Below are 13,061 nucleotides of genomic sequence, written 5' to 3'. Positions count from 1 at the left end.
CTATGGGTTTATTCTTACTCTCCACACATTCAACCTCCAGATCATGAGATAGAAGTGACTGAGATCACCATACAACGACATCATATACACTTACTGGGAAATTTATACATGCATCTGACATTGACCCTTGGACCACCCCCAATCTCCAGGGACTTTGCCACTGGGTCATAACTTGTGAACTGTAGTTATCCCCACCCTATAACCTTATATACACTTACTGGAAAGATGAAAGTCAAATTCAGATGCAACTAGCCCATGGGTCTTTTCTTACTCTCTTGGGTCAAGATACTGGGGTTAAAGGGGAGAGGGGGTGGATAGGTCAAAGTAGGGGACTGCAAGAATGTGTTTTACAAGCACTCTTGTTTTAAAGAGGTGTTTTTCTCAGTGTTTTTCTTCGTAGAATTTGTCACCTTGTTGTTTAATTATTTTTTCCAAAGAATTCCCTATAAAAATCGCAATTTTTTTGGACATGATGCATAATGACATGTAAAAAGCTGGTATGTTTCAAATGTACTTTGTATTTATGATGATCTACAACTGTATGCTGCCTCTCTCTAAATTGATGCATTTGATTTAAAGAATTTCACCTACTTGTTATTTGGGAATGAAATATATTGCTGTCTTGGATTTAAATAGAAACAGTCTTGACCCTGTTGAACTGTTAAAGCCAGAAGCACAACAGGATATATTTTGAGTTGATACTGGGAGCTAACGAGAATATCAAAATATTTGTGTCTTTGTCTTTTGAAACTTAAGTCTCAAAACAACCTTAAACCTCTGAAGCCTTGCATTGAAAATTACTACAACTTCATACGTTTAGCTCATCATTTGTTTTAAAGTTTTTTTTATAATGGTGCTGTTAATTATTTGTTTCAGTATACAGTGTAAATATCAAAAATGAATATAGTTAATTTAATTTTATTTTGTACTTTTTTCAGAATGGAACACTTAAAATTATTGACAGAAAGAAAAATATCTTCAAACTTGCCCAGGTAGTTGAATTTTCTATTGCATCCCATGTATCATATTTGGATATTGAATGTACGTGTAGCTGTATCAAATTATGGTGATATGTTTTATTACAACCCATGTGTCATAAAATAGGGAATATCAATATTTATATGGCAGTACAATGTATTGTATTGCCATCCCAGTGTCTCTTTATGCATGATGCAACAGATGAGCTTAGTATAGTGATGCCATTTTTAAAACAATTTGAAATTTTCAAATAGATGAAGTTATTCATTTGTAAGGTGTATTTAATTTTTCATAATTCAATTTACATGTAGTGTTTTTTATTTTGAATATATTATGGCAAACTTTTACATTTTTTAAACCTTACATTTATTTTAATGATTGAAGAGAAAGTATTAATACAATAATGAATTCAGATGACAATGTCTTGTCATAAGTTTTTCAGATAAAAGGAATAGAAGGTATATATTGTGATGCTTGGCTTGTTTTTTATAATGTGGTCCAATAGTGCTGAAATTAGGACCCGGTTACAATGTAAATGGCCCTAGTTCCAGTGTAATCCAATAGTGCTGAAATTAGGACCCAGTTACAATGTAAATGGGTCCTAGTTCCAGTGTAAAATGTTTCATATTCATGCAGAATTCCTAGTTTCAGTCAGTCTCTCCAAAATATTATTATTCCAAAAAAATAATTTCCCTGCCCCCCCCTCAAAAAAAAAAATTATGGGCGCAGACCCCATTCCTGATCACCCAAGAAAACTTCCTGGTGTCTGACATATCAAGATTTGTGTATCATGTCAGGGATCATATTGCAACATTAGATGCAGTAAACAGCTCCAGTCACTACTGCATCTGTATGTTAGTTGGGATAATGTGTACTGTGTGCTGAATCTCCATTTTATTATTTGTTCTTTTTGAATGATATCAAAGATAAGGTATGTTGGTGTGGGAAAATTACATTATGCTCATGTTATACTGTATCTATGGTGGGGCATATGTTACACATCTGTCTGTCTTGTAGTACTGTATCTATGATGGACATAGTGTTACACATGTCTGTCTGACCTGTTTCTTCCTGTCATGTCATACTGTATTACTGTAATGGGAAGGGGTACACATAGTGTTACACATGTCCATGTGACCTGTCCCATCCTATCTTGTCTTACTGTATCTATGATGTTCATGGGCATATTGTGTTACATGTCCATCTGACATGTCCCTCCCTGTCTTATCATACTGTATCTATGATTGTGGCATATAGTGTTACACATGTCCATTTGACCTGTCCCATCCTATCTTGTCTTAATGTATCTGTAAATTAATGGTGATGGGCATATAGTGCTACACATATCCATGTGACCTGTCCCTTCCTGTCTTGTCGTACTGTATCTGTAAATTAACGGTGATGGGCATATAGTGTGACACATGTCCATGTGACCTGTCCCTTCCTGTCTTGTCTTACTGTATCTGTGGTGGGTGAATGAGCATACAGTTTCCACCTGTCCATCTGACCTGTCCTTCTAGTCTAGTCTTACTCTGTCTATGATGGTGGCATATAGTGTTCCACATGTCCATCTGACCTGTCCTTTCCTGTCCCATCAGAAATTTTGTTTGCGCTCAATAACATTTTAAAGATGTTATGCAAGCTGCCAACCCTCACGATTTTGGCCTGAATTTCACAACTTTATACAGGATTCATGGATTCACACCGCATGCCAAAAAATCACGAATTCCCCAATTCTCAATTATTATAAATTTTTCTGTTAAGTGCTAGATATTGGCCGTTGCTAAAACATTTCAGCACTGCTGGTCACAATATTAGTAGAACTATTGCCTATTGGTACCATTGGCCCAGTAGCAAGCATTTTAGCATATTTTAACCTTTATGTATAAGAGTATTTTTACAAACGCTTTTGAAAGAACCAGGGCCTAACTGGAATTTTTCGCTGTGTATGTGCTGCCAGAACTGATTTGAATTACTGTTTGGCATCACATCTTTAAAACGTTTTCACCACCAAGGAAAAAGAAATGTATTGCACAAAAAGTGACGTTTACTTTGGAATATACCAAACATTTGCCATGCATTTAGCCATCAAATACTGATATACATCATGCTTTTTGCACACAGTGTGCCACAAATTTTAGCATTGGGCATGGTGGCAGAGATGATATGAGGAAGCATATTGGTAGCAAAAGCTATTAAAGGTTGGGAAACTACATGAAGACAGCTTTTTCAAGTGTTGGAATTTTTTAGATTGAAAGATTAGCATATATCGTAATTTTCTTGAGTTCACAGTTTTCCGCACATGCACCGACACCACTAATCGTTCACCATTCAATGTTTCATCTTCTGGATTAATACCATTTAGTAATTAAGCTACACTGCAGTTAAAATATTTTCACCTCCAAGGAAACAGATTTGTATTCCACAAAAAGTGAAGTATAGATTGGAGTACACCAAAATTTGGCCTAGCGTTCAGCCATCAAACATCAATGTACATTATGCTTTTTGCACAGTAGCCTGCCAAGAGTTTTACAGTTGGTAATGTGCACAGGGCTGGTATTGTTGCTTATAATTTACCTGTCATATATGTACCATGTAGTAATTAAATTTAACAGCTGTGCAAAAAAATGAGGACAGTAAGTGTGTACACTTTACAGCTAGTGAAGGTTGTATGCAATTATGTTAACTCTACTGGTCATAGACCAGGAGAGCTTAAGGAATGGCCTGTTGTCCAACATCCATGTCCAAAACCCTTTGTCTGTCTAATGTCAGAAACCCATTGCATGTCTATCTGTTGGTTTTTTATTTCTTCTCCTCCTAAACTACTTGGAGGATTGTTGTGAAACTTGACACACATTCATACCAAGGTCATTCTGGTCCTAAATGAAAATGGTGCCACTCAAGCATTCAGTATGACCAACAAGGCAGCCATATAAAAAAATTTGTTATCACTTCTTTTCTGCTAGAGATATTCACATAGTCACATCAACATGGGTTTTCACTAAGAGACTTCATACAATGTCTAGTTGGTCCTTAATGAAAAATGGTATTGATCTGACATCCAATGTTGCCACTGTATTAACCGTCCTGAAAATATTGTTATTGCTTCTCCTGCAGAGAAAGTCATATCGTCAGGTGGTTTTCACCAGAAGACTTTTTTTGACATCTCTGTCTGCCTAAATGAAAATGGTTCTGCTCAAACATCCAGTAAGGCCATTTCAGTGGCCATCTTGAAAATATTAATATTGCTACTCCTGATTGGATGGTAATATCAACATGGTGTTTTCACTAAAAGATGACTTCTGATATCTAGTTGGTTCTAAATGAAAATGGTTTTTATCTGATTTCCATTATGGCTATAAAGGTAGCCATCTTAAATGAAAAACAACATGAGGTTTTCACCCAGAAGCTTTTTATAATCTCTAGCCAGTCCTAATGAAAATGGTTCTGCTTTGACATCCAGTATGGCTGCCACAGTGGCCATTTCGAAAATCTTGTTATCGATACTCCTCCTAAATGGATGGTGATGTCAACGTGGACTTTCCACTAAAAGACTTCTTATGATGTCTAGTTCTTACTAAATGACAAAGTACTGATCTAACTCCCAATATTGGCCACCATGGCAGTCATCTTGAAAATCTTATTATTGCTACTCCTCCTGTGCAGACAGTCACTTTGGCATGGGTTTTCACCAGAAGACTTCTTATGATGTCTAGTTTGTCCTAAATATTAATTGTGCAGCCTAAATATTCAGTCTGGCCACCACAGCAGCCATTTTCACAAATACGTTTTTGCTACTTAACTAGAATGAATGGTCATATCAGCAGAGGGTTTTACCTAAAAGACATCTTGATGCCTAATTGGTCCTAAATGAAAATGGTGCCAATCTGATATCCAATGTAGCCATCACAGCAGCGATCTTGAAACTGTTGCTATTGCTACTCCTCATGAAAATGGAAGGTCATATTATCATGGTCTTTTCACTGGAATCTTCCTATGGTGTCTGGTTGGTCATAAATAAAAATTGTGCTGATCCATTGTGGCCACCACAGCAGCCATCTTTAAAGTCTCATTAATACTTGTCCAAGATAGAAAATCATATCAACATTCTTTTTTCACCAAAGACTGTCTTTAGTGTCTAATTGGTACGAAATGAAAATTGTGCTGACCTGACATCCAGTATGTCCAATTTGGCAACCATCTTGAAAATCTTGATATTGCTACATATCCTAAATGAAAAGTCATATTGACATAGGGTTTCAACCAAAAAATTAATCATGATATCTAGCTGGTCCTAAATGAAAATGGTGCTGCTCTGACATCAAATGTGGCTGCCAGAGTGAACATATTGAAAATCTTCTCATTTATGGTCATATCAACATAAAGTTTTCACCAAAAGTCTTCTAATCGTGCCCGGTTTACCGTAAATGAAAATGATTCTGTTCACAGATAATATGGCTGCCACAGTGGCTAATTTGAAAACCTTATTGCTCAAGAATGAGAGAGATGATTTCAAGACTCAGAACTTATGAGAGGAAATGGTCTTATATTCAGTTCGTAGAAGTTTGTTTTTGACCAGTAGAGTGTCAGTCCTGTCAAGGGACTCTTGTTTGAATGCACCTTTTGATGATGAAATGTACTATGATGCAGCTGTGTTGCTTAGTTCTGTGATTTACATTTATCAAACAAATTTAATATATTTGCGATAATAATATTTGGACAATAAATGTCTATGCTTACAGTAAAAACAAATGAAATACAAATGCAGTTAATTTTTATATGCACAGTTTGATAATGAAATGTACCATGATGCAACAATTTTGCAAAATGTTGACATTCACATTTATGAACCAGTTTTAATAATAAATGACTTAAAAGTTGTTACTTGAAGAAAGATCTATAGATGAAGTCAAACCAGAATGAAGTATATATAAGCATAGTCACACTAACTGCATTATCACATCAGCAAATTTCACATCTTTAACTATTTTAATTTCTTTGCAGATATATATTCTCTTATTTGTTTCATCAAAATATACAAAAAATGTGTGTGATCTTATTTATATTTAACTGTATTCTGTGAGTGACATTTGCCCATAATTGACGGTAGGAGGTTGGGCCTTTATGACTAGTGTTACGTGGAGTAAACATTGTTACTTGGTTTTGAGTTCCAATAAAGCCCTGATTCTGACCTTAGAAAATTCTAGAAATGAATGAACAATTTGATGGAAATTTACATTAAGATGACCCTCATCATGGTCCTCATATTGTGTCCTAAGTTTTTATATAAGGAGAAGTAAACAGAAATTCTTACTCCTATCATAACTTCTAAGTGGAATCATTCTTTTAGTTGTGTTCAGTTTTAATTTGAGAGGATTTATTTATTTAAATTATTCATTGGAATTTGAAATTGCTCATTAATACCTCTTGGACTAATCACTTTTTTGGGATTATTGTAAATTCATTTAGAGACATTTTGGATTATGTTATCATGATACATCAAAACTGTTAGCAAATCAACACTGAAATTCATTGGGAACACAACATGAATTTATTCGGAATACTCTATACTTTTGGAATTGTGATAGAACTTTTAGGACTATTTACATTTTATTGACAATACTGTAAGTTCTTTTTAAATTTTCACTTTGTATTGTAGGGAAATTAATTATTTGTTGAATTTTATTCAACTTGTGGTTTTCTCTCTTTTCTGATACTTAGTTGAAGACCATAGAGCTGTAACATTGGTCATTTGTCACCTGTGCTTACTTCTGATTAGGTATAATATTCTGAAATCTTTTTATTTATCCAAAACTAATTATTTTTTCTAAATCAAATTCAGGGGTGGCCATAAAGGAAGTTCTGGGGTTTGGCTGAGGGTCCCCTATTAAAGTAAAAGCATTATACTTTTTCAATGTTAAAAACTGAGAAATGTGGCCATTGTAAAAAAAACAATTGCCTAATAAAAATCTTGGATCCACCTGTGTAATTTGTTTTAATTTTAAATTTCAGGGAGAGTATATTGCACCAGAAAAGATAGAGAATACTTACGTGAGAAGTCAGTTTGTAGCCCAGTGTTTTGTTGAAGGAGACAGTCTTCAGGTACTTGACAAAATACATTTTAAAACATAAAACAACTTGCAGATATCTGGAGACAAAAAGATACGCATCATATGACATTTTGTCAGTTTAAAAAGAAATACAATTTAATGTGTGATTTTGTATTATTCAGTGTATTATTAAATGATATATATATATATATATATATATATATATATATATATATATATATATATATATATATATATATATATATATATATATATATATATATATATAATGTATACTCACTTGTAAGTTGGACCAAACTGCATAGACCCAGATCTGCTGGCACATAATACATGGCCAGATCCAGGTCTATGCAATTTGTTAGGATTAATCACTAGAACGGTGCATTATGCAGATGAGAGTCTATCTTCTTTGTAGTAGGACCCAACTTATAAGTGATACATCTATAGATAGATATACACCACTCCCTTGATAACTCGCGCCCTGATAACTTGCAAACCCACTTATAACGCGGTGTCAGGCTGGATCCCATTTTTTAAACCTGAAAATACCCCCAAAATTTATCCCTATTTGTTGAACTTGAAGAAAATCACGATCAAAATTGGTAACGGAAGTTTTGATGTATCGCTTGTTTTATCGTTGAAAACGGTAGTTAGGACCTGGAAATTTTAATCAACACTATGAAATATCAAATTTAAAAATAGCCCATACAATTTTTTACATTTTCTTTCCAAACAACATTCCTAGTACACCGCGATTAATGATATGTAAGGATATTTTGATCAATGAAAATGTCACTTACGGCGAGTGGAGGCAATACTTTAATAAATAAATACAAATTTTTAAAAAAATTATCTATTGAAATTTGTGTACTAGTTCCATTTTTTGTTCCTTTTAAGTGTAATTGTCATAAATGCAATGTGTCCTCTTGTAATTAAACGTAAAATGTGTCAATCTACCGTAACAGCTATGTCCCCGAGTGTTTCTCTGAGAACCTAATTAAGTGCCGACCATGTTTTGATAACTGAATTGTGGAAGTATTTGTTGTATTGTTGCACTGAATTAAAAGCTGGCCTCCTTTGTATTATCACGTTAGTTATGTCTTTTGAATAAATAAAAAAAGGAGTGGAATGAAAGAAAAGTTAAAAGGCACAAAAATCAGACTAACTTAAAATCTAGCGGCCTCGGTCGTATGTTGGGTGAACTCACTTCATTTGATCAATCGAACACTGTAATAAACGTTATTGTGTATATAACATAAACTACCTTAAATTAACCGACTCTTTCATAACTGTGATCAAAGATAACAAGGCTCCCAAGCAAAATGAATACTTTGTAAAATATCAAGCTTGATTTCACAGATACAGACCATTGTGGGCAAGCGAGGTTCAGAGAATTCTTGAACTGGCATTTAGAGATATCCTTAGGGATGACAAGAAATTTCATTATTACTTCCATTGAAATCACGACTTTAACAATGTACTAATTGAACAATAAAAAAATAGAGTTTCGACGTAGACATGCCACGAATTAATGTCGCGGGTTTTTTTGGAAAAAAGGAATCTTGTTTGGTGGTGTATCAACAGTTAGTCTAGTTCTCAAATTATGGACTACCGATTTGGCAAGATACTATTAAACACCAATACGGGAACTAGACTCCATCAAGAAAACAAAAAGCAGTGATGTAATACACAGATTTTTCGCGTACACATGATGGTTGCTTAAACCATTTGGAACAATCTTTCATATGTTGGATATTTTGAAAAAAAATGTTATTTAAACAGAATAACGAACAACTTCATTAGAAAAAGCACATTATTAAAAATTATTATCGACGTGATTGTAAAAACGAGGATTCAGTCATTAAACAGCCCAGTTCCCTAACGCTGGTTCCCCCCACCCCCCACAGTTTTCTCGAGGTCAAAGCGATTATTTTCAATTTTTGGATGTCCCTCAGTAACTCGCGCCTCGCTTATAGTGCGGTCTTTGTTTGTGGACCCCGTTGTGCGTGAGTTATCGAGGGAGAGGTGTGCATATATATATATATATATATATATATATATATATATATATATATATATATATATATATACATATACATACATACAGCACAAGGTACTGTACAAAATTGGTGCTATGTTAGTCATAGTGTTTTTTAAAATTTGCTTTTACAAAAATCTAACTTAAATATACCAGTGTGAGAGAAAGCAAAATATTTGTAAAGTACAGTAATCTACCATCTTTGAGTGATTTATGTTTTGGCATGAGAAATATTTGGAGATAAAATGAATTGATTTAGGTGTTCAAGTTGAAACGTCTATATTTTTGTTTCATGTTTCTTATTGAAATTCACAGAATCTTTTTGAATATCATAAACAGGGCCTTTCACAACTTTTCAATGATAATCATTCACACTGTGTTGAGATTAAGGTAGATTGTAACAGATATGACATGGACTGTCTAATTAGTGGAGCTTTTATTTGCTTTTGTATCAAATAGTTATTTTCATATACTGGTACATGCCAGTTCTGATTACAGGCTTCCATTTTATAATGAAGAAATATCATACAATTTGCACCACTGTGTTCATTTTTATGCCATCAGTGGTGGTGTGACTGGCGCAAAGCTCATGTACATGCATGCACATGCATTGCATTGCTTGCCTCAAGAATGTATCTGTGGCATAAATTGAGTATCACCTCTGTGTGCATCACTATCAAACCAATCTTGTAACTAAATCATTCTGAGCTGAAATAATGTTTTTATTTTGAAATAAATAGCCCATGGCTGTTGTCAATACATTATATTTATGTTTGTTTGATTGCCAACTTTCAGCTTGACTATTTACAAGTCCCCAAATAGAGTGAAGTAACTGAGAAATCTTAAAATTCTGTGAAAGTAAATCGGCTAGAAACCAGTGTTAATGAAAATTTTAAAAAGTATTGAGTTAAATAGAATGTATAGATTTCAGTGAGTTCTAAACTTATTGCAGTTCAAATAAACTGGAATTTATAATAATATATAGTAATTTGCTATAAAATCGCATAATAATTTTCAAATGCCAGGGCAAATTCGAAACTATTTAACAGTCTGAATCATTTAACAAAACTGATATAAATGTTTGTAAATTTTTACAACATTGTTTGCAAATAATGTAGTTGTACTCTTTAAAAAATGACATTCAGACAGGAGGTTTGGTTAATATTTTTGCTTTCATATTTTTTTTCTGGCTGTTTTACAGCCTTACATCATGGGTGTAATTGTACCAGATGAGGAGGTGCTGTTGAAGTGGGCTGGAGAGAAAGGGTTGACAAAAGACTTCAAACAACTCTGTGCCAGTGAGGTAAGACTAATATATGTATCATGGGGATTGTAATTTTGAAAACATTCTAATTTTCCACACTATCTATCCATAAAATCATAATTAAATATATATAGTTTTTTCTTAAATAGAACTTAAAATTCTTTGCTATATCCTTTAAATTTTATTACAAATTAGTATAATGAGAATGGTTATGTTAAAACATTGCTGAATTTTCATGAAAAAGAATAATGGATTAAAATCATATACAATTAGGCATTGTTTTATTTTCATCTTTATATTATTTTTCAACCTTGTATTTTTGATGTGTTAAAATTGAATCAAGAAGGAAAGTTTACAATTCAGACAGCTTTGAAAAATAGCCCTGTTTGATACATTCAGTAACCAATGTATTGTTTGCTATGTATATGTTATAAATGGTGATTTAATTTGGATAAATTGCAATGTATAAGTTATAAATGGTGATTTAATTTGGATAAATTGCTAAGTATATGTTATAAATGGTGATGAATTGCTATGTATATGTTATAAATGGTGATTTAATTTGGATAAATTGCAATGTATATGTTATAAATGGTGATTTAATTTGGATAAATTGCTTTGTATTTGTTATAAATGGTGATGAATTGCTATGTATATGTTATAAATGGTGATTTAATTTGGATAAATTGCTGTGTACAGTAGGACCCCGCTATAACACGGTAGTTGGGAGCCATAGAATCCGACTGTGTTATGAACCGAACCGTGTTATAAGCAACCATGTACAGTACCAACACATTTGTGGATTTAATGGGGTGGGCCGGGGCGGGTAATAAAAGTGGGTGCGAAAATGCATGCTTCATTGGCATAGTTACCATTTTACTTCAGTGTATATTAAATGAGAAAAACATTTGCTGTAATAACAGAAATTGCATATATAATATATTACTTTATTCAGAGAACCATGCAATGGCACATACACTTGTATAGTTTATATATACATGTCTAATCTATAGCATGAATAGAGTATCAACACCGTGTACTCACCAGCGAATCTCATAACATACATTGAATCCACAAAACAAGTATTTCCATCGAAAATATCCATACACAGATGTAAAATATTCAATAATTTTGACACAGATCATTATGTGACTGAATTCAATGGAAAAAAATAACAAAAATTACGTAACAGGTGTACGTAACGAATGATGAAATAGTACGTCAGAAGGTTAATTAACGATGTCTGTATAAATTTCATGCCACTACATTTCTCATCCGTCAATTGTAATACATTATTATTGTTTGAAAAACTCTGTGATTTTCAGCTGCTTTCTGCTACTGTCACGTTTACTCTTGGGAAAGTCAATTATAGTTCTGAGCTGAAGAATTCGAACATAGTTGATATCTTGTGTCTCCATCCATCACAAAGTACACTCTAAACCATTGACTGCTTCTGTTGGTAATGGTGGCCTATCCTCAGGTGTGGTGTTCTCGCTGTCATCATCAGAAGCATCACCATCATCAGCATCACAATTGGTGTTATTGAACTTAATATTATTAATAATTTCTGCATCCGAAATGTGGTCTGCAACTGGGCAGTCATTATCAAAATTAAGCCATTCATCAACACTTTCACGTGACTGCATCAGCTCCCCAAATGCCCTCTCAGCCTGGAACACATCATTCTCAGAAAATCCATCAAATAAACTATTGTCATCATCACTGATGTTGCCTCTGTTTTCCTGTGTAATAGTAAATGCAAGTCCTTTCTCCCAGCAGTTCTCAATGCAGCGTGGCATAATGGCATCCCAAGATTTGCCGCCAAGGTACATTACTTATTTCAGATTTAAACTTTTTGTGTCACCTGGACTGAGGTTTCATCGCAAACAATCTTTTTCACAAGTTCTCTGCAATAATTCATTTTAAAAACTGATATTATGCCCTGGTCCAGAGGCTGAATCCTGGAAGTTGTATTCTTTGGGAGGAAGCTAGCCTTTATTTTCCCATCTTTACTAACTAGGCATTCTGCAGGTGGGTGTGCAGGGCAGTTGTCCAATAATAACAGTGCCTTCGGCTCCATCTTCAGATTTCTGAGGTGGGATCGAACTGCTGGTACGAATTCATTTTGAAACTATTCAGATGAATTGAGGGAAAACAAAGCAACTGTCATCCATGCGTTTTTTGTGGCATCATATGAAAATGGTAGGGTGTTCACATTCAAATGATGGAGCACCTAGGAGATTTAATTTTTCCAATACATAGTGGTTTAAGTTTGTGTCATCCCATTTTATTGACACAAAACAACAATGTTAATCGCTCTTTTTTCTTAAACCGTTCATGTTTATGTTCATCTTTTTTCACAGCTGGGGTGGTGTCAGGCATCATTTAGTAGCACAATCCAGTTTCATCACAATTATAAATCTGCTCTGGAGAATATCCACCTTCCTCTATTATTTCCCTCAATTCATAAGAATAGTTCATAGCAGCTTCAGAATCTGAAGAGCGAATTTCTCCAAAAATTGTGACGTGGCTCATCCCATGTCGCTTCTTAAAACGATTTAGCCATCCATTGCTTGCTTTGAAGCTGGAATCTTGCCCATGTAAGTCACTGTGTAATTTTTCGGCTTGTGCCTTTACAATTAGTCCTGATAAAGGCACTCCTTAAGCTCTAGTCTGGACAAACCACTGATACAAGGCTGCATCAAGTTGG

General features: G+C 34.1%; 1 protein-coding gene across 5 annotated transcripts in view; it reads left to right on the top strand.

The window, feature by feature from the left end:
• Positions 1–13,061, top strand: part of LOC149805888 (long-chain-fatty-acid--CoA ligase 1-like) — a 109,016-nt gene that overhangs the window by 84,588 nt on the left and 11,367 nt on the right. For all 5 annotated transcript variants that reach the window (XM_089950637.1, XM_089950639.1, XM_089950641.1 and 2 more), the window contains 3 exons: positions 939–992; positions 6,991–7,080; positions 10,289–10,390. In XM_089950637.1, coding sequence (XP_089806763.1) covers positions 939–992; positions 6,991–7,080; positions 10,289–10,390 — 246 coding nt within the window. The remainder of the gene's footprint in view (positions 1–938; positions 993–6,990; positions 7,081–10,288; positions 10,391–13,061) is intronic.

The sequence above is a fragment of the Sinohyriopsis cumingii genome, chromosome 2 (assembly GCF_028554795.1).
Source record: "Sinohyriopsis cumingii isolate HCF-2022 chromosome 2, ASM2855479v2, whole genome shotgun sequence".
In the NCBI taxonomy this organism is placed as follows: domain Eukaryota; kingdom Metazoa; phylum Mollusca; class Bivalvia; order Unionida; family Unionidae; genus Sinohyriopsis; species Sinohyriopsis cumingii.
Note: the sequence above shows the minus strand (reverse complement) of the source record. Positions and strands in the feature narration are given on the sequence as shown.